The sequence below is a fragment of the Phaenicophaeus curvirostris genome, chromosome 8 (assembly GCF_032191515.1).
Source record: "Phaenicophaeus curvirostris isolate KB17595 chromosome 8, BPBGC_Pcur_1.0, whole genome shotgun sequence".
NCBI classification, from domain to species: domain Eukaryota; kingdom Metazoa; phylum Chordata; class Aves; order Cuculiformes; family Cuculidae; genus Phaenicophaeus; species Phaenicophaeus curvirostris.
Window position 1 is genome coordinate 40,264,637 of NC_091399.1, and position 22,613 is coordinate 40,287,249.

The 22,613-nt window shown below is 45.1% G+C and overlaps 1 protein-coding gene and 1 pseudogene across 1 annotated transcript; one reads left to right on the forward strand and one right to left on the reverse strand.

Annotated features, from left to right (window-relative positions):
• The window catches only part of LOC138723738 (glutamate-rich protein 3-like), a 136,075-nt pseudogene that overhangs the window by 10,226 nt on the left and 103,236 nt on the right, over positions 1–22,613 (reverse strand).
• On the forward strand, positions 3,599–6,595 carry LOC138723398 (tRNA wybutosine-synthesizing protein 3 homolog). Its single transcript, XM_069862355.1, has 4 exons — positions 3,599–4,026; positions 4,850–4,921; positions 5,202–5,335; positions 6,218–6,595. Exons 1-4 carry the CDS (start codon positions 3,928–3,930, stop codon positions 6,438–6,440), a joined length of 528 nt encoding a protein of 175 aa, XP_069718456.1. The 5' UTR covers positions 3,599–3,927; the 3' UTR covers positions 6,441–6,595.

A 22,613-nucleotide genomic window follows, 5' to 3' on the forward strand; every position in this document is an offset into this window, starting at 1 on the left:
TTAATCAGCTATCACAAACAAAGGTACCCCTAGAACATTAAAACAAGCCAGGAAAGACTGAAATGCAGACATTTAAGATTCCAGTCCTTAATTCCACAACTGCATCTGTATGTGACAGCCCTGTGCTGCAGCTCACAGCTCACAGGCACTGCTGGACACAAGGAAAGCTTATCAACACAGGGAGGTGCAACTGCTCCAACCACACTCATTCCTGATGGGCTCCAACAAACCACCATGAGCACGGTACTCCCACCACAGGACAGTTACACACAGGTCTGTCAGGAAGCTGATCCACTCAGAGAGAAGCACTTTACTTGTGACCTAGCAAAAAATCACGGAACAGCAGAGGCACATAGGAACCTTATAGGTATCAGGAGATCCCACTGCTGGCCAGCTCCAGTTATGGAACTTCAGGGCTGCAGACAGAGGCAGGCTTTTCCCAAAGCTGATTACAGCTTTCACAAGGACCTGACTTCAACATTATTTTTTCCTAACTCTAGTCTGTAAGAAGCCTGCATAGTTTTGGTTGTCTGTTCAAGCCAGAAAGAGCACTGGTCACAGGGATGTACACTACTAAGATTTCCCTTAGGACGTGGCAAAAATCCACTCTGCCAAGCAATTTCTGCAGTACAGGTCACTTTTATATGTTGTGATAACAAACCAAAAAGCAGCTTCTATTCTCCTCAGAAAAAAAATGGACCCATAAGTTTTAATAAACTATTCTGCAGCCTGGTAATGAACCTAGTATGGGGCCACCTTCAGAGGACTGGAAGCAGCCCGGTACTGGCTGGAGTGGCTGCAGGCAGGCAGACATCATCCCAGTGGCTCCAAGCACCTGGGGAACCCCAGACTCATCGGCACAAACCAGTTGCGGAATGGGGCAGGGCCCAGGGCCTGAGAGTGGGGGAAGCAGGGAAAGCAGCAGCAGCACAGCCCGTACAGAGAGCTCTGCCCCTCGGGATCATAACATCATAGAATGGTCTGCTTTGGAACAGACTTTAAATACCATCCAGTTCCAACTCCCCTGCCATGGGGGGGGACACCTTCCACCAGACCAGGCTGCTCAAGGCCCTGTCCAACGTGGCCTTGAACGCTTCCAGGGATGGGGCATCCACAGCTTCCCTGGGCAACCTGTGCCAGTGCCTCACCATCCTCATTGGGAAGAAATTTCTCCTTATGTCTAGCCTAAATCTGCCTCTCTCCAGTTTATATCCACTGCAGCTAGTCCTGTCACCACAAACTTTTGTGAACAGTCCCACTCCAGCTTTCTTGTAGCTCCTTTCAGGTACCGTAAGGTCGCTAGAAGGTCTTTTCAGAGCCTTCTCCCAGGCTGAACAACAACAACTCTCTCAGCCTGTCCTCATAGCAGAGGTGCTCCAGCCCTCTGATCATCTTTGTAGCCCTCTTCTGGACCCATTCCAACAGCTCCATAGTCTTCTTATGTTGAGGATTCTAGAACTGGACACAATACTCCAGGTGGGGTCTCACGAGAGAGGAATAGAGGGGCAGAATCACTTCACTCGCCCTGCTGGCCACGCTTCTTTTGATGCGGCCCAGGACACGGTTGGCCTTCTGGGCTGTGAGTGCACATTGCTGGCTTATGTCGAGCTTCTCATCAACCAGCACCCCCAGGTCCTTCTCTGCAGGGCTGCTCTCAATCACGTCGTCCTCCATCCTGTATTGAAACTGGGGATAGCCCTGACCGAGGTGTAGGACCTTGGCCTTGTTGAACCTGATGAGGTTTCCCCAGGCCTATTTCTCCAGCCTGTCCAGGTCCCTCTGGATTACATTCCGTTCTTCCATGAGGAGCATGGATAAAGCCGTTTTAAACTACTCCTATATGAATATATTTTTGTACCTTGAGAAAACACGCTTTTTTAAAAGCAACGTTATTTATGATGAAGGACTGTTTTCTTTACACAAAATCAAAGATCATGTATCTGTAGTGCCACTTTAATTCTTTCTCTCTATCTCCAGGATATAAACAGGTCTGAGATCCAGAAGAAAAACTGCACCTGGCTCACGGTAACACATGAAATGTGTAACAAAGACGATGTGGTAAGAGGACATTATGGTACAACTTCTGTATTTATGTAATGCAGGATTCCTAATGTCATGATAAAAATGGCATGTAAATGGAAAGAAATGTTCAGGTGTTTTTATGACTGTTACTGAGATGAATCAGCACTCTAATTTAAAAATAAACTGTCCTCTAGTTGCTCTACTTAACAGATTCTCAAGAGCTGTTTTTAGGAGAATGCTTTTAAGCTTAAGACCAAGTTCCCTGCGTAGTTGTAAATGCAGCCAATATGAAATGTGACTGATTTTGTATGGTCAGAAGTCACATAATCCCCACGTCTCAATAGCTTCTCAAGAAGTCAGGAATAGGTGTTGCTTCTGTCACAGAACACTGACTTTCAGAAAATGATTTATGAAAATCTCGGATGAAGTGAGCCTTGGTTTTGCAAAGCCGTGGCTCTGTTCAAAATGAAAGCTGTCCTGTCCAGAAGTGAAATAAGCTCAGTTTCTGTCGAATGCTTGCTGGTCTTTGGGCAGTGATATAAGAGTCATTAGCAGGTGCCACAGGGTGAAATACAAAAAATGTATTCCTCACTGACACCACAGTGACAATTGCTGTATCAAACCACGCATTTCACTGGTTGAAGTTCTGTATCAGGCAGCATTGAGATGATGCTTTCTGGAAAAGCAGCGCTCCAGAGAAAATAGGAATTACTAACTTAGCTGTTCAGAAAGACCGGCTTCCAACTTAAAATAAGAACATTTACAGAGGAGATTCTACACAAACACATTTAAGTAGTTTTCAATTTTTGAAGGAAAGTGGAGAGTGCTACTTCAGCAGTTTTCTTTTATGCCATCATGTCTTAAAAAAAGCATATGAATCTGATTATTTTATTGAATATTTTCATTTTGCAAGAAAGATGAGAAGGGCTGGACAAGACAGCAAAGGAAAGGGTAACAGCTGACATCTCTCCAGTTAACGCAGCACATTTCTTAGTGCTGTAAATTGAGCAAGTGAAGGCAAACGGTGGGGGATGGTGCTTCTGGTTAAATAACCATGAAATGAAATAAGTCATATAACTGCCTCAGAGCAACTTTTCTGAATGGAAAAATGTAGTATCAGCCCTTAGAGCCGCTCTGCAAAAAAGATAGCATAGAAAAGTAGGGAAATTGTACTGATAAGCCCTGTGGAATATCATACAGCTTTCTCCACGCTTGCAAATCCAGGAAAAATTGCCATTAGTGTCTCAGTCTTCTGGCACAGCTCAGGGGGTCTGAAGGTGATGTCTTGCATTTTACAGTTATGAAGTTACTTCCCTTTTTTTGTTTTCCCTTGTCTTGTGTATTTATGCATCTAATTTCAACTTTGACTTTTTTACCTTTGTAGGTGTTATTCTTTAAACTAGGATTCAAACGTGATCAAGTCTGTTAGGCCACAAATTTAATCTGCTGAACCTGAGAAGAGTTTCTAAAGTTGAGGAATGTGCTTCAGAAGTAAATGTCTTTTATTTTAAAGAACAGCTTTAAGTAACTGAATAGTTGTGCTCAGGTTTCACATGGTTGCAGCAACACAGCCCTCAGTCTGTGCTGTCTGACTGAATCTATTTGTTTGCATGTAGGAAGACACAAACAGAGAAGCGTACATCTTTAAAGTCTCTCTTGCTATGAATTGCTATCAAACCTCAAGCTTAGCAAACTGAATCATGGAAATCCATGAGATTTCTGTGTATTACAAGCAATGAAAAATTAAAAGCAGCTGAACGTGATTCCTTGGAGTTCATGGGCTGCATTTTAATGCTTGTTTCACACATGGACTAGGTACTTTTTTTCTTTCTTTTTGTTTTTGTTTTTTCTTTCTTTTGTAGCCCATCTCCAGTGTTAATATAAATATTTTGGTGTTTTTTCCAGATGGCAGCACTTGAGAAAGCTACTGGTGATGTTGTGCTCAAGTTTGAACCATTTGTTCTTCACGTGCAGTGTCAAGAGATGCAGGATGCACAGCTTCTGGTAAAATTACATTGAGTAACAGTATCACAATATTGTTCTCTTATATTCCGTGCTGCAAAGGTCAAAGTGTTGGCTCCTGAGCAAGCTCTAGCACTTTAGAATAGTCCCAGATGTGCTATATGTTTAATAACCAAGGTATTAAAAGTAAGCTAATGAAGAAAACACAGCTTTAAAGTGAGTAGAGATTTTGCTTTCCATTTTAAAATCAAAATTACTCAACTGCAGCTTGGTTTGCAAGCTGAAGCAGATTGCCTGCTAAAAAGCTTTTCCAGCGAGCTCAGGTTGCTTTCATGGGCTGAAAGTGACGGTGTTTGTAGACAGCATTTTGCTGCCAGCCAGGCCATTTGGCTCCTGTGTTGCAGCTCATTGAATAGTACCTTTGCCTTCTGCTTTTCTAGCCTGACTCCAGAGAGTAATGCATGATGCGTTTGTTCCTTCATTGATCTAGAAGAGAGCTGATTAGCTGCTTTTATAGCATTGCTGCCCTTCTAGCTGTACAAGAGTAGCATGACTGAGTGCATGGCTACCAGATAATGCAGTGCCGTGCCCAGAGAGATGGTCATGTCCCATCTGCAGTGACGGGTTTAGATTGGACAGTCAGGATTGACTGGAGCTCTCTTAAAACTGCCCACTATTTGTGACACTACATGGGTTTGATCTTAAAAACATTTTACTGTATCTATTTTCCTGTATTAATCTGGGGAGATGGTTTGGAATAAGTTTTTTGCAAAACTGAGACTGAGCTGCATTGCAACCTACTGGGAATTATTCCTTGCTGTGAAAGTGTGTGAGACTTGTTTAAGGTATCTTTTTTTTTCCTCAGCATTCAGTGGCTGTTGATTCTGGGTTCAGGAACTCTGGTATTACAGTTGGCAGAGGAGGAAAAATTATGATGGTAAGGACTTTTCTACTGACCTGTAAGGAATATAACAGAATCCCATCATTACTTGTAGCCTCAGTTTTTTTACAAGCCAAGATCTGTGCTGTAACGTGATTGACTGCTTTCACAGGCCATGCTGTAGCACTGCAAATTCTTTCTGCCTCATTTAACAGCAAACTAACCAATTCTGTGGGAGAGTGGTTTTTTTCCTTTAGTAAATTCCCCATAATATTCAAACAACCTTAATAAAATAAAAAACTTTATTCTAGAGAAATCCTTCTCTGTGTGTTTTTAGGCTGTCCGGAGCACTCATTGCTTAGAAGTTCCATTGAGACACAAGGGGAAACTGATGGTCTCTGAAGAATATATTGAATTTCTGATACATGTAGCTAATCAGAAAATGGAAGAAAACATAAGGAGGATTGGCAGGTTTGTTGGATTCCACTAGTCCTGTTCATTACATCTAAATCTGAAAGTGAAAAATGCACAGGAGAGATTGTTTAAATAAAAAAAACAAACCAAAACACAAACTAGACAGCTCTTACAAAGTCTAAAATACAATTTCAATTAATTGTAGGAGCTCCAAAGGCTATAAAGTATTTAAGGAAAAACCTGTAAGCGACATGAGTTTGCAGACTTTGTTATTAAGTGTGGTTTGAGTTTCTTTTCTCATGTTAACAGCATTTGTTATTCTAACACAGTGGCCATCTCAGCAGAATTCAGGTGGCAATACATGCTTTAAACCACTAAATGCTTTGCATAGTTTGCAAAACTGAGGATTTTTGAGGGTGGTGGAGAGTTACACACAGTACAATTGTGTCCAGCTGAGGAAGAGAACAGGCAGAAGTGCCAGAGTGCGAGGGACACAGATACTGGTGAGGCACCTATGTATACGTAACCAGAGGAGTTTCTTTTTATATGTCCACTGGGAATCTCTGTAGTGGTTAAAGTTAGCAGTGACTGCTCATAGCAGCAGTCCATCTGATTGCTAATGCTGTCAGTCATTAGACATTTAACCTGATACCGTTTCTAGTTTCTGTAAGGTTAACAGGGTCTTCATGGCACTTGAGTGCCTCCACCACTTGATTGCTAACATCCAGGCATTACAGAGTGGAGTAGCAGGACACGCACAAGGACACGCCCTGGTATTTCTGATTATCCTTCCAGTGTTGGCTAGAACATCTCAATGTCAGTAGCAATTTTCTTCTCTTGGCACATTTTGGTGATATTACAAAAGCATTTGTTTCTTCAGTTTTGCAGATTCTGAGCAAACCTACAAAAGTAATACTGACATAATTTGTTTCTTTCTAGATTCTACAGAAGCTTAGAGTCAGCTTTGCAAACTGCCGCTGGTGCAAATGACTTGCATTCTGAGGGGATGGAGAGGAGTCGCTCTGTGTATGTTCGTAGAAGGAAGAGGAAGACAGTTCACAGACAAAGAGTATGCCCCTCTCCCAAGGATCAGCATGAAGAGCTGGAGCCTGAGGATGATATAGAAAACAGTCTTGATATTTTTGCTGATATCATGATCTAGACTAAAGCAAACTGAATAACAATTGTAATGCTCTTTGTAAGAGACAGAAATACTGCTCTGTTCTAAGCAGTAACACTCCCATGGATGTTTACCAGAAAAAAGGTAATTAAACAGAATTGTGCACAGGTTCAATGCCAGAGAACAAAACCTTAGAAGGTTTTGGGTGTTGTTTTTTTTAAAAGCACTGTCTTTTACTCTGTCTGCTAGTTATCACAGAAATAACTGGTTTGGTACAGCCTTTTGCTATGTCCTCAGTGGCGGCGTTTTGTGTCCATATGCTGAGTTTAGGCCTTCTGATTTTCACCGACCAGAGAAACTCTAAAAGCCTAGTTGTTATCGCTGAAGGTTTTTAATCCAGGAGCTTTGCCAGCAGTACAGATGCCCGTCTCAGAACAGGACAAAGCTACGTGTCAGCCAGCTGAAGGACAGTTTCTGGTGTGGAGATAAGAACAGAAAACTAGAAGTTGGGTCCTGCTCTGTGCCAGCTTCAGCCACTGTGTCCTGGATCCTTTCTGGCCATTGCACTGGGCAGCAGTGTTGATGTTGTTTTCCTGCACTTTGCTGTGTTTCAGGCTCCAGCCCCCTGTGTGTTGCCATCTTCTGCTTCCCTTGGCCAGTGGCCGTTAAGTGTTATTTTCCTTTGAGTCTTGTAGCCAGCTCCATACATTGATTTTGCTCCCTTACATCTCATTCCATGTGGCTGGTGCTCAGCCCCCGTTCTAGCTGTCGGGCATAAGGTCATCCGAAGTGTACCCTAACAGGCTTTCTTCCCAGGCTGTGAAGCATCGGCACTCAACAACTGTTAAACACAAACCAGCGCAATAATGTGCACATTCCTGTATTGCACCCCTGGAAAATTCACTCCTTACTCCAGGTGTATTTTGCAGAACAATGGTGAATTTGTGAACATTTGCAGCAATGGATCCTGAGCCTGCCCTGCTTTTTATGCCCCTAGTAATACACTAACACTGCAAAACAAGGCCCTGACTGAAGGAAAATGGTTTATTTGGTGCGGTAGCTCCAAGTTCACAGAGCAGGGAGTTGTCATTGTTTCCATTACGTAAACTTGTGTCTTGGGGATGTTTTAATTCCACTGTTAAAAAAAAAAATTACATACAAAGTGGCAGCTAAAGGGAAAAGTAGTTGGGGTTTTAAATAGATTCTGGAAGACCTGTTGGGCTGTGTTTCCAGCAGCATGCATGCCAGAAAAAATAAACTTGAGCCTTTTGTGTTGCTTGTGGTGTTTCTAATGTACAGCCTGAGCAGTTCGGTGCACGTGCTTTCACTCTGTTTCTGGTGGCTCGAAGGATCTCAGCAGAAGTGTGGCAAGGTGATCAAGACAACACGGTTCCATCCATGCAAGAAGATTGTGGTTGTGTCAAGTGAGGTACTTGGAGGCTGATGCTGCCCTTGGCTGCTGGCTGCAAGCACAAATTGGACAAACAACAGAAAAAGTAGTCGCTACAATTTTCCTCTTGTGGAGGGGGTGAGGCACTAGTGATAAGTTTTTGAAGATGAAAGAAAATCAGCTTGTGAGGTGAATGTGTACATAAGATCTTGAAATATTGCAAGAAGCCTTCGTATCTGGGTGGACTAATCCTTGTTTCATTCTGACTGAACCAGGGGGAGACCATTTCTAATGCTGAGGAGCTGCTTGCTGGGAGGCTTGCAGCAAGTGCTGAGTCCTGGTGGGCTTGGAATGGGCAGAGAGAATCTGCCACCACAGGGACAAGTGAACCTGGGATCCCGCAGCCTGTGCAACAGCAGGACCACGGGTGGGAGCAGCCGAGGGTCCCCACGGCAGCTGGAGTCAGCAGCCTCTCAAGGCCTGGGGATGTGGCTCTGCCACACGTTATCGGGGTGTGTGTGGATTGCAGAGGGTTTGCTTGGAGCAGCCAGAACAACCTTCTACCTCCAAAGCGATGCTGGCAAGGTCTGGCTCTGATCTGTTGGCAATCCTGCAAGGGACTGCAGATGTCATTAATGAACGGGAGCCATTGCCGTGCACTTCACAGTGCTGTCACCTTGCCCCACGTATGGGAAGATAAAAATTTAGTACTGAAAAAGCAGAGATTGGAAGAAACTGCATCAGACTTCAACCCCAGCCCAAAGAGTTGCCATTGCTGTGTCCGAGGCAGCCTGCCTCAGAACTCAGAAGGCTTTACTTCCAGCTGTGTATGGTCATGACTGCACCTGTGCAAGGTGGGAGAGGGAGCAGGGATACTAATTTTATGTATAACCCAGGATGCCAGTGTGCTTTCAAGGGCAGAGCTGTGGGGCTGTGCATCGGAGGAAAAGGTATTTAGTGAAACTACTTCATTTTTGGGAAACTCCTTTTACTTTTGTTTTCTTTTAAAAAATTAGTCCAAGCAGTACAATAATGCCCAAACCTTGACAGCGTGTAACAGCCCGTACAGGATTTACGTTCTCAGAAATAAGGTTTGCCAGCAACTGCAGTGCAATGTGATCCCACGTTCCTCTTAGAAGTTATATATCAAATTCAGGAACATTTTTTGACAGTCTTAACCCAGAAAGTTGACCCTAACTATGGCCATCTTGTTGCTTTATACCTGTTAACTCCAATTATTGCAGACTGTTGGGGACCTCATACAAAAAATCAAAACGACCCCACAACAAGAAAAAATATGTAGTTGTGTGATTCTCAGTGTAATTAGAGAATCCTGTTACCTCACTGCCTAAATGATCAAACAGTTATAACAAAGTTTTTCTTATTTTTTTCCTCCCCTGAATGTTCCAGAGGCGATACCAAGGGGAGTTTCAGGGGTCCTGCAGCCTTGCTGGGGAGGTGCCAAATGCCAGCACCACCTTGCTCCCTGCATCACTGCCCCTATTAGCCCTAATTCTAGGGGATAACCACACTTCTCCTGAGTCTTACACGACTTTCACAAGTTCCTTTTGAGATTAATTTTGTCAAGCTGTGTTTTATCTCCAGCTCCTGCAACTAATTCTGTCATGCCCTAAATGCATTACTCAACTGCAGACTGCAGGGATCCCAGCAGACAGGAAGGCTGCACGGAGCCTTTGGAAAGGTAATTCTGGGGTTCATGGCAGAAAAGAAACTTACTGAGAAGCAATAAGATTCCTAAAACTGGCAAATCTTTACCACTTCTAAGTGGGCTTAGCCATAGTTAACAAAAGGGTATTTACAGCCCAACTTTCATAATTGCTTTTGCTAAATACTGGAACATTTAAAAGTACAGTCTCATTCACTTTGCATTCAATTGTTTCTAGCGAGGCAGCTGTGTTCATTCCCTCCAGTAACTGATGGTCTTCTCTCACCATAACATTTGTCATCCGTACCACAAAATCACTTCAAGTTGCTGTTCCTGGCATTAGAGTCCTGCTCACAAACAGCATCGGGCAGGCACTTCAGCACGGGAGTCACTCAGCGATAATGCTTTATATACAAATCACAGGTGTCACAAGCACAAGTATTTGCTTGAAACGACTTCTTCCTCTGAAACTTGAGTACTTAGATCAGTTTACAAGAACATAACAGTAACAGCATCAGATTGCAGTAAAAAGCACTGTTTTCAAATGGAGTTAAAGCCTCAGGATGGGACGGGTTATCCATTCTCAGCCACCACTCCTATTAATCCTTTACTTGAATTTCCCTGCACTTAACAACTACATGCAATTGTATAAAATTTAGTCTCAAATTTTTAAAACAATTTTGTACTCTTAAATATACCGTGCCCTGGAGTCTTAGAAAGTCTTTAATACTTCTGATTACTGAAAATACACAATTAGTTTGCAATATCTTCTCAATTTGATTTTACACAATGTGATATTAAGGAGGACATTTAACTTTCCGGTTGGAAGCAACACCAGTGGTGTGCGCTGTGCTTTTTCTCCTTGAAAAGAAATTTGAGTCTATAAAAAAAAATAGATAATCGTATACCTAAACTTTCCTCGATTTTTTTTTTCTTTATTTCTTTACAGGAAGAGAAAGCAAATCCTGTAAAAAGTGCTGTTTTAAACCGCCCAGCTCTGGTGCGACAGCAGCAGACAGACATCCAGACGTCAGGAGCAGAGCATCCTCAGCCCTTTTTAACTACAGAGAACAATAACCCTGTTCCACACAGAAACTACACATAAGCTTTTATCCTGCTTTCTGGATGAGGTTTCTCTCTGGTAACTGAGCAGATGCAGTACTTTGGTCAATTTTATACCGGGGAAAAGAAATAGATCTTATTTTGTTTTCATTCCGCACGACCCCACGAGAAGAGAAATACTGTTCTCAAAGCCAATTGAATTTTTATCAAAAAGAAGGTAATTTCTTCCCTCGAATAACGCCGTAATCAAGCTTTGTAGTGACTGTAATTAGATTTCTTTGAAGACGACCACTAGAAGCGAACAAGCCGGTCGTTTAACCATTCCCTCGCCGGCAGCCGCGCCGCTCCCAGCACCTCCCCGCGGGGTGGACGCGCATCTCCTCGGGGCTTTTCCCCTCCGCCGGCACGGAGCCGAGGAATCGCAGCGCTGTGCTGGGACGAGGCTCGACACGGCACGGCCAGGGCAGCAGAAAGGGTAAAATCCAACAGCCGAGAGTCGCGAGGGGTGAGAGGGGGCCCAACAGCCCGAGCTGGGGGCGGGTGGCAGCCGAGGCGTCGGGGCTGCGCCCGGTCGAGCAGGACGCGCTCTTTCATGCCCCTAAACGCGTTATTTCCTGGCTGAGTTCTCTAAATACCGTTTAAATGCGATTTTACGGCATTTTGGACGCGGCACGGGAAACGCGGTGATGGGCGAGCGCGGCGCTGGGTCGCAGGTGCCGGCGGCGCTGCCACCGCCGCGGGGAGAGCTCGGACACGGTCCGCACACGGAGCCGATCCCAGACACGGACCCCGCACACGGATCCCATACAAGGGTCCCGCACACGGATCCCATACAAGGGTCCCGCACACAGACCCGCACACGGACCCCGCACACGGAGCCACGCGTGGATCCAATCCCGCACACGGACCTGATCCCATACACGGACTCCGCACACGGAGCCAGACCCGCACACGGAGCCGATCCCATACACAGACCCGCACACGGACCCATGCTTGGACCCGATCCCATACAAGGGTCCCGCACACAGACCCGCGCGTGGATCCCATACAAGGATCCCGCACACAGAGCCGCACACGGACTCGCACACGGAGCCTGCACACAGACCCGCACACAGTCCCGCACACGGATCCGATCCCATACACGGCCCCCGCACACGGCCCCGATCACCCGGGGCAGAGCCCTCCGCCTCGGGTAGGAGCGCAGCCGCGTTCCCCACCGCGGGGAGCCCCCCGGGGCTCGTCCGTGGCCCCCAGCCCGTCCTGCGGTGCCCGTCCCGCCGCCCTCCGGACGCCGCAGCGACCCCGCACCGAGCGCCCCGCGTGACGCGTTCAGCAGGACCGCGTCTGCCCCGGTGCGTGAACTGCAGAGGCAGCTTCCGAAACCGGGAAGCGTCCTGCTCGCGGTGCCCGTGACACCGATGCCAGGAACACCCGCATCCCCCTCCCTGTGATCATTCCAACAGTGACACCGCGACGTTAAGCCAAGGGTCCCCCCGCATCTGGAACTCACAGCCCCTAAACAAACCCTCGTGTGTTTTATTCGGGCTGTTCCGCTGGAATGGCTCTCGTTCCCTGGGTTTGTCTGCTTGGAGGGAATAGGACGCCGCAGTGTCCCTTTCCCAGCCCCGGGATGCCTGCGCGCCGCAGTGACCCAGCGACACGGCACCAGTGGCAGGAGGCAAAGATGGAACACGGCTCTGGGTACAGGGCTGAGAAGTCCCAACGCAGACGGCAGAGCACGGCCCCCTCGCTCGAGGACCCCAACGCAACTGTCACTGCACTTCGACGTCAGGACTCGTCGGCCGCAGGCCTCGCCTCGGCCTGGCTCAGTGGTCTCTGGGGCCGGTTGGACTCACACCACCATCTTCCAAAGAGAAAAATCAGCCCCTGGGGGTTGTCCCACCCGTGTCGCATAAATCATTTAAACTCCTGAAATACCAAACAGCTCGACTGCAAAACCCGTTTTTTCTGGGACTGACCGCTGTTTCTCCACTAACTGAGATGTAAATGGATCCCTTTGCTTTCTAAGTAGTGTTCTACCTCCCGATCGGTCCTGTATCAATATTAAACTGGCAGTACTGCTCTTTTATAATCCGCTGATTTACATATTTTTGCATAACATTGCTAACAAAACCCAAGGAATATTTACAAGTGAAATGCGCTCAGAGTTTATGCACACAATTTACTTTTTCCCGTTATTTTCCATCCCTTGGCGGCATATTTTAGGCAGAATTTTTCCACAGAGACTGAACCTGGTTTCGTTTTTCCCTCACTGAAAAGACATTCACCGCAGAAATTGTGCAGAAATGGAGCAGTGAGGAGAGAGCAAAATACAGCAATTTTTACAGAGCCCTGTGCAGGGTCTGCATGTTTTCCCCGCACCATCTTCGCCTTGGAATGATAGGCAGCACCCAGGGATGTGCCGCTTTTGGAAAATATATGCAGCAACACTGTGGCTGGTTCTACGCAGGATCAGAATTTGGCCCCAAATGTGCGTATTTTACAAATATTACAAATTACCGTTTCCCCCTCATTCCTATTACCTAGATACAAAAGTTCAAATTCAAGCATGTGTTTTCAAATCCCCAGCACTCCAGGGTAATATTAGATGGAGTCCCTTTAATAAAACACATTCCAAGTTGTTATTTTGATGGAAGCATCGTACTTTTTGTCCAGCAATAAGCAGTTCAGATTTCACTAGGTCGCTGAAAATTTTCGAATCAGTCTGTCTTCAAATCATGTTTAAAAGACAGACTGAAATAACCGTGGCAGCAGATCCCTTCACAAGGCAAACCAGCAGTAAGGTTTATAATGTGCATTAAAGCTGGTGCTGCATTTAACTCCTGAGTCAGTGAATGAAATTTTGCGCCCCTCCAAAACCTACTGACAGTCCTATTTACAAAATGTATCACAGTCATGCGGGAAATTATGGCATCCCGTTTTGTCCTCGATTCTCTAAAATAAGAGGTATTTTGGTCACAAATGCCTGCTGTTATCAAAACACTGTCATGATTTCAGCAGGATCCAGTAACCTAGGGAAAGCCGGGCACAGATCTCCCTCATTCTTTTCACTCTGGGTCACATTGCATCTGTTTTTCAATGCTTTGTCGTTCGGAAAAGAGGCTGATGGAATCCCATGTTCTGCGGTGTGGCAATCCCCAAATTCATGGCAGGAATGCACATTGCCCAAATCCTCTCATTCAGGGCTTTCTCCCTAGAAAAAACCACATGAAAATCACAACAGATCTGGAGCAGATGTTTAAATAAATATTTACATAAATATTGAAATATTTACACATGCAGTTCTGCATGCTTGAAAGGGGAAAACAAGTGCAATAAATGTAATTAAGGTGCCAGGGTTCTACACTAATATAACGTGCGTTTCTCTTCCTGATAGCCTGTCAGTTAAATTATTAATATCATCTCTGGTGGCACTGCATCTGAGGAACGGTGTAGGTGGTGTCAGGCCAGTAAAGCCTCGTCCCCATTAGGCTGGGGAGCCCCTGAGCGTGAGGGCCGAGGCAGCACAACCGCCATCCAGGAGTGGGGCAGCTGCCCCAGCACCTCGATGGCCTGCGAGGAGGCTGCCGCAGCACCCCGACCCCCACAGCATCCTTGGCCCCACAGCAACCCAGGCACTGCAGCAGCCCAGGCACAGAAGCATCTCAGGCACTGCAGCACCCTGCGCGCTTGGGGCCTTTCTGAGGCGGAGAGCTTCCCACCCAAGACAACTCCAGCAGGAGCTCCTGGAGTAGAAACAGCATCCCTGCTCCGCACAAGCCCTCATCCCAACAGAAGGCTGTGGGCACTGTACAGGAACAAAAAAGGAGCCGTTTCTTCTCTCTTTGTGTGCCTTCATCTAAACTTGTAACTCGCTGAAGACCTGTGATCAGAATGTCGCACTGGGCTTTTCTTTCTTATATATTTTCGCTGTGCATTTCTTTCCTTCTAGTCCGACATTAGCAAGAATCAGTGCGGTGGAAGTGGTAGCGCAGCAGCAGGGACAAACTGTCTGACAAACAGCAACAGCCTCCCAACACCCCTTTAAAATAATAACTATTTACCAAATGGTTGGGAAGTTGTTATAATTCCTTTTCCAAATTATTACTCGCCCTTTAGATTAGAAATGAGGCCAGGGTTAGCAATCAGCCTTAAATGGTAAGATTTCTGAAGTAGGAGCACTTGTCTGATTGTGAAGTGGAGGCCATTATTGCCTTGATTGAGTCTTTTTTTTTAAGCTTGCTTGATTTATGGCTGAGAGCGCACATTCACCACTGTACCAGAAGCAATCAGAGCTTTCCCTGCTCTCTTTTCCTCAACGATTTAGGGTCCACTACTTTGGCACAGCTGCCACCTTTTAGCCTCTATCAAGCAGAGATATTTTTAAGCGAACTGTATTTTTTGTTTGTCTTTTCTCCTCCTGCCCCTCTACTTCCTCACTCTGTATCTTTCCTTTTTTTTCCCTTTTTTTTTTTTTTTGTGGGGGACGGGGGGCTGAAAATATTGTGTGAACTTCAATTCCAGGTATGAAGTTGAAAGAAAGCAGCAGAAGCTGGCTGGGATGTCATCTGGACTCCATGGCACATAACAAACCTGCAGTTACATGGGAAATAAGGATGAAGAAATGCTCAAATGACTGAAGTCAATTAAAAGCACTGATGGGTGTGTAGGTGCTGGAGTTTAGAGTTTTGTTTGTCTGGGAACCAGATTCAAGACAAGAGCTTGAATTTATACCACTTCTTACCAGAAATCATCTGTTTTGCTGGCATATCGTATTTATTTTATAACCCCTCCCAAGTTTTCTGTAGAGGTGTGCAGCACACCTGAGGGGGTCCTGGTACAAGGGGAAAATGCCTCGGAGACCATCAAGGTTCACTCCAGCCCACAGCACTGAAAAGGCAGCACTGACAACTCCAGCCCCACTGAGGTGCCAACCTGCAGCACTCACAGGCATTCGGGGTTCAGAAACACATACACCCATCTGTAGGAAGCCATGTATACCTTTAAAATAAATTTACATAATTGCTACTGCTCTGAAATAGCTGAATTTTGCTTCAGAGTATGTTCACAGGGAGAAACTCTGTAACACTTCCACTGTCCACTGGCACATCTCTAAAAGAAGTTTAGCACTGAAGCGCTGCCACATCCATGACTGCAGTGGTGGGACAGGCACTGGGAGCACAGAGGTCAAACTGCACCATTTCATGTAATGCTGCATTAGAAAGGCAGCACTTGCTACTGTGTACAAAACCAGGGAGAAGAACGATAGCAGAACTCGTATTTCTGGGTGCTAAAGGCTGTAGTGCAGTAGAATGACCATTTTAGTGGAGATTTTTAACTCACTTTCACAGCTATCATTTGTTTTCCAAAGCTGTCATTTAGGAGGGTCCAGTATATCAAGGGGGGAAAAAACCACACAACTGGCTCATATTTCAGCCCAATTAGCAAGCTTATATGAATGAGGTAATGGAAGACTCACAAAAATAAGTTACTCCAGAAAGAGGAAGAGTCTGTTTCAGCATTATTCAGGAGAAAAAAAAAAGTTAGTCAGACTCAGAGGGAATACAGAATGCACAGTGAAGCCAACACACAATGGCAGAAATGATTTCCTTTCTTACACCTGTATTTACAACACATTCTTGCAGAGCACCACCACGCCTCTTACCCTGAAAGTAGCATCAGGCCAATGGTCGGGAGAGAGTCAATACAACCCAAGTGGAGCGCTCAGCCAAGGAAAAAGGTCCTTTCTCTTGCCCTTGCTCATGCCAGCGAGCTGCCCAGCTGTGCAGAGGGGCAGGAGGGGACCCCGGGGCACAGGGACCATCACCCCTTCCCCCCGACTGGTAGGAATAGTCCTGCACAAATGTGGCACTGTGGCAGCGGCGAGTGGTGGCCCAGACACCCGCTTTTCCTCCCCAGACTTGGTAGCCTCTGAGTTGCTCCTCTCTAGCACCTGCCCACTTGCTGAGCCCAGCCCGTCCTCTCCCCATGCTCCTGTCCCCATGCTCCCACCACCTCCTCCACCCCTCACCCAGACCCCAATACAAATAATTGCATTTACCTTCTTAATTAGCACAAGGAGTCCAGAGTGCACTGCACAGCACTATTGTATGAAAATACCAAGGTAGGACAAAACAGAAGAGAGCCTTTGGCTTTAATTCATCATTTACACTTGATGTCGCTGACGTAACTCTCCAAGTGAGAACTGTTTTATTCCCAGTTGATCCAATGCTAAGAACGAAACCCGTCCACCCACTCTCCTTGTACTTAGACAAATGCGCCTGGTTGCATTTGCCCATCTGAGCAGCTCACCCAGTCTGTAACAGGCACATTTGCATAATTGATTACATATTCTGAAGCCCACCAGTTTCTAGAGAGCATAGGAGCACACTGAGAAGGGTGAAGGATTTGACCTTATCCTCATGCCCATGCTTACCAGGGAGGACTTTGTGCCTGCTAAGCTGGCAGAGCAGCTGAGCTGCCCAGAAGCCCTAGGGATGGAGAATCAGACCCGCACAGCAGAGCAGAGCCCCCAGCTGGTGTCAGACTCCCCAAAGTGCCCAACTTCCTGATGCGTGAGGGCTCAGGAAACCACCAATGAGCTCTGTCTGTTCATTACCAACTCTCTCCTGCTGCTCTAGGGACAGCACGCAGAGCTCTGACCACATGTGTGTGTTTTTTCTCCCTTCGCATCTCAGCTCCTCGGCTGATCTAGCTCACCATTTCAGCCCTTTGGGTGCAGCACAGGTTTCTGTGGAACAATCTGGTTTCTTCACAAATAAATCTTAAAGTCCTTAATAAATTATTTTGGCCATCCTAGGCAAGTACCTTGTGACGCTGTAAAGGTTGCGTGCCACAGAAAACTGTGTTTCGATGACTTTTCTCTTTACCTTGCCTGAGGCAAAATCAAATCCAAGGATCCAGATGAAAAAACAGACTAACATTTTAGAGACTTAATCATGTATAGTATGTTGGCAGGGACTGGCGAGAACAGAGAGAAATCCTGGTTTCTCCTCTTCCACAAAACACAGCTTTCGCTTCTCTGCCTTTTTCCCATGGAGTAAAGGACACCGAGGAGGGTGTTATAATGCCTGGGGAAAGGCAAGTTTCCCATAATGCACATGAGATGTTGGGACCCGGCTGAGCTTCTCCCTTGCGGACCCATCCAAGCGCAGCCTTTGAGAAACACGAGTCCTGGATGGGTCAAGGCAGAAATCGCTCTGACAGATTTGTACATCTTTCGAAGAAAAGCTTGCTTGGAGCCACTAAGTGGACAGCTGCGTGCTAAAACAAGCCCTGTGGGGAAGGTGTTGGGAGGCAGCATCACACACTGTCCCTGCCTTGGCTACCTAATACTGCGATCCTGCAGGGCGTAGTTATTCATTTCACAAGCACCCTCCATCAACTGAAAAAATGTTAGATTTTGAACTATTTTTTGGTTAACATTTCAGCTCAATTTAAATCTTGGGGAAGAAAGGGCGGTTATTTACCTGGAACAATTATCTATTATTTTTTGAGGGGAATCTACCAAAATTTCTATTTCAGGAGAGGTTTTTTAAAAACAAACATGTCGTCTCATTGCCTTCATCAAGCAGCCTGCTCAGAGTTTTGTCCAGGTGTATTTTGTCAGCACTGAGAAAAGTTTGCCAAGGTGGTGACACACAAGATCTGCACATTTCTCTTGTACGTTAGCTACTTTTATGAATTGAAGGGTCTTGCTCTGCAATGACAACAGAAAGGAGAGGAAATGACCCGTTTTATCCACGTGTAGCCCTTTTCCTTGCTTGTAACCCCCCCTGCCCTTAGTCTCCAGCAAGGCTTTGAGGCTCTAGTTACCATAGAGAGCTGGCTGGAGCAGGACGGATAAATCTCTCTTGATCAACCACGAGGTCCCTCGCATTAGAGAAGAATGCATGTTTGATTTCTTCCCTGAAGTCTAAAGCTGAACAAGCTAAACACATTTGACTACAACGGTTCAGAACTGTCACTTAATATTATCAGCTACATCTACTGTATGCCCAAGCAGCTCCCCCAAAGCAGAGGAGGGGGAGAGGGCTGGCTGCAGGGTGGTAGCATGTCACCACTCCTCGAACAGAGCAGGATAACCATCTCTGTAGAGACTTGACATCTATAAATTGATTACACAAGTGGGCAGTGGTGGTCCTTTCAAGTTCACTCCTTTTGTTTCAGCAGTACAGTAAAATTACCAGCAGCAGTTTACAATTAAAGGAAATAATAACTGCATATGCTTTCATCTGCACATACAATTACAATAAACTGCATGCTTTAATAAGATTGTGAAAAATCTGTGTTTGACCCATACAAAAAAGTAAACATTCTTGTTCTGGATACTATATCATTATCACAACAAAGGGAAACTCCTGAAATCTGATGATTTAAACATCTGGAGAATGTTAATCACTTCAAAATGACGGATGTTTTTTATTTTAGCTTTTGACAGACACACTCCTTTCATAGATAGATGATTATTTACATAAATTACATCACCAATGTGAAAAAAAACCAAAATAACTTCAAAGGATAAAAAGCTAAATTAAAAGGAGACTTTTATATTTCTTCTCTTGTAGAACATACAATAAATAGAAGAATTTGCAAAGGGAAAAGACAACTCCCTTGTTTTAATTATGACGCAGTTGTGCTTTAGCATTTTTCCCCCTATGTGCACAGGCTTTGGAGGCATACTTTAAACAGAATTAAGGTGCAGTAGCTAGAAATGCCACAGAAAAACACTGATCCCCACCTCAATGAACACAGTATATGACAAGACAAGCATGGAGTCAAGTTTTAGCTTCATTTTTCAAGTACATCTGCAAAATGCACAGATTTTGGTGCCACTTCTATTGGTGCTTGCAGCCCTGATTATCCTCTTACCATAAACTTCATACAATTTAAAGCCCTTAACTTCAGCAGAACTATTCTCTATCAACTCATATTTATTTGTTTATATATATATAAAAACAAAACAAACTGTGTTATATAGGTAACGTATATATGTATGTATATGTATCGTATATAGAATGTGTGCTATATAACATAATGTGTTCTATATAACATACATATATATATGGAACAGCATCAAGTTCACCAAGAGTAGGGTTATGGCATGAGGTCCTTTAGTCCTGGTTCCCTGATGTTACACATCAGGAGACCAATACAGCATCACAGCCGATGTGCAATTAGGAGAGCAGATTCAGCAGCGAGGTTTCGGCTCCCAACTATTTGTAAGACAACAGTTTCAAAGAAGGTTGCAGGAATCAGTGGGAGGCAAGGTGCAGGGAAAATTGCACTGTGTAACATCTGCAAACGAACGTGACTACTTTGGGTACAGCCAGGTAATTGCTAGGTTTAATGTAAAGAGTCTGGAGGACCACTGAACCTGTCAACATTTAAGCTGAAAGGATCAGCTATGCTGATCTAATTCATTGTCACCGTGCCAGTTAAGTTCTTCAGGCTGAAGAACAGACTAAACGGGACAAATTACAGCCTGATAGCATCCAAAAGCCAAAGGGCTCTTGCTGCACATTACAGTGTGGGGAGGGAGCTGCGCTCCCACAGTGTCTTGCCGCTGGCCGGCATCATGCTGCCCAACGCTGCTGGCCAGGCCTGCTGCAATTTAGCTGATCTGCTACAATCTCCTCCCACACTCTGAGCTGATCTGCACGCTGACCTTCGACAATTTGTCTTCTTTCTGGCAGAAATGTCATCCAAAAGGAAGCTATTAAGTCAAGAAGGTAATTCTGCAAGAACAGTCCACTGTATAAACAGAACTTGACCTAGGGGAGTTTATTTCTAGTCTTGCACAAAGGAATTTAAAAGATATGATCAATACATTTCAGGATCTAAATACATCAATGAAGGCAAGAATATAAGACTTCTAGGCAATATTTGTGAGAAATTGACTTCAATACCAGAAACTGAAGAGTAACATGCAGCCTTTAAAATCTGAAGAGATTTGGTGTCAGCATTTCAAAGGACAAATATCTGCAGAGAGAAGAGTTTGGTCTAAAGTTTTGTTGACCAACTATCTATCATTTTACTCTCCCCACCAAGACTGTAAACTGTGCTGACGCCTCCACTTAACACCAATACAAAGGAAGGCAACATACTGTCTAAATTCTTTACCGACTTTAGAGGCCACTAGAAGTTGGAAATAATTTTAAAAAGGAGACAAAACAGTGAAAAAAATATGAATTCTTACTTTACAATGTTGAAACAAATTAATTTGGAGTGCAGGAGGAGGCCTGTCTTTCTTATTACTACTTATTAATACAACTTCCTTAGCCAAGAATGATCCTCAACGCATTCATGAACACGAACCATCAGCTTTTTCTCACCAGGCATGTACCAAGCACACCACACTGAAATTCAACAGCTGAAGGAAAAATGCTAAGCTCAGGGAAGCTGCCCCAGCAGCATTCGGTTCTCCCCAGGCACAGCTATGAGGGTCCCTGCCAGGACACTGCCACCCTGGGCTGGCCAGCCCCGGGCCAAGTTCATCCTGCTCAGCAGCCACCTCTTGGCACATGAAATGAGTTTGACACTTTCCTGAGTTTAGAGGTACAAAGGCAGGAAAATCACCAAGATGAGCTCTGCAAAGAAACATTTGGGAACAGGATCAGAAGCAGGGGATTTATGTTTTGTAGGCAGAAGAGAGCTCAAGCGTGGCCTTCGGTAGGTTAGCAATGTTGTCATAGGTTCATTTATCAGCAATGCACAGAGGGATAATGTCACAGGTTCTACATCATTACACCTCACTACATCTCACTTCATGTGTGCAAAATGAGGTCAATGGTTAATTGTATTTATTGTTGAGAAAGCACATGACTTCCCAAGCTAAAAAAAGCAGTTCCCTTTCTTTCCTGGTATTTACACTTATATTAAATAACACACTTTCTAGAAGTATCAGTATTTGAAGTTCAAGCAACTTCACAATATCAAATGTTTCCTTAATGGCTGCACCTGGATCTACATGAGCTCATTGTATACACCTACAGCCAAGTTCAAAAGAACTTTCTGTTCTGTTGGTTTTCATCAGTGAAACATGAATATATGTGCCTGACAAACTTAGAATCTGCTTTATGTTCTTGCTCTTGTCACCCAAAAGGGATTTTATAACATACTGTAGGGTCCTCAGAATCTACTGGAAAATTACTAATATTACCTGGAACAAAGAGACAAATAAGTTTGCTAACTTGTGACCGCTGCAGTGCTTTTGGGTATCTCACCATCAGCTGGAAAGATTTCTTCATATTTTGTGCCAGATAAGTGAGTCTGTTTCTTGGCACTATTTGTACATTCTTCCCTCCTTCCAAGTTTTCCTCTTGAAATTGCAAATTCTTTACACAAGGGGTTCGATTTGTCTGCTGAAGCCAAAACCCCTCTGTTTCCTGTCCAAATTTTATGCCTGACACAGTGCAATGCACTTTTGGTTGCTTAGGGTGTGCTTCTGGTGTAATGACTCACAGCACACAGACACTTTTGCAGTCTGGCAGATCGCAGACATTCACTTAACGAACTGCGTATTGCTGACACGCTTTACTGGACCTGGCCCAAGGTAACAAGCAGCCAGGTACCACAAACCCTAACTTCTGGGCACTTCTCAGTAAAAAAACCCACCTCTTGGCTTCACGTGTCTGGCAGCAAGACAACTTTTATGTTCTGTGTTAGGCAATGTACAGGAGTAGCATGGGACACTGGGAACAGATCCCAGGACTGTCAAACACCATGTTTGAATGCCCAAGAGCCAGTTCTCGACCCCTCTTTCATTCTCTCTCCTCTGCAATGACTCTGGTCCCTCTTTATGCAGAGGGATGCTGCACCAAAGAGGGTGTACAAGAAAGTTGGGGAGGGACTTTTTACAGAGACATGTAGTGATAGAACGAGGGGAATGGCTTTAAATTGGGAGGGGGGAGGGGAAGGGGGGGAATATATAGACTAGACCTTAAGAAATTCTTCACAACAAGGGTGGTGAGGCACTGGAACATGTTGCGCAGGAAAGTTGTGGATGTCCTCTCCTTGGAAGTGTTCAAGGCCAGGCTGGATGGGTTCTTGGGCAGCCTGGTCCAGGGGATGTCCC

Excerpts from the sequence above, each read along its gene's own strand:
- LOC138723398 (XM_069862355.1), top strand. The coding sequence starts at position 3,928 with ATGGCAGCACTTGAGAAAGCTACTGGTGATGTTGTGCTCAAGTTTGAA. Across the intron at positions 4,922-5,201 it reads GAGGAGGAAAAATTATGATG|GCTGTCCGGAGCACTCATTG; the intron begins GTAAGGACTTTT and ends GTGTGTTTTTAG. Across the intron at positions 5,336-6,217 it reads AACATAAGGAGGATTGGCAG|ATTCTACAGAAGCTTAGAGT; the intron begins GTTTGTTGGATT and ends GTTTCTTTCTAG.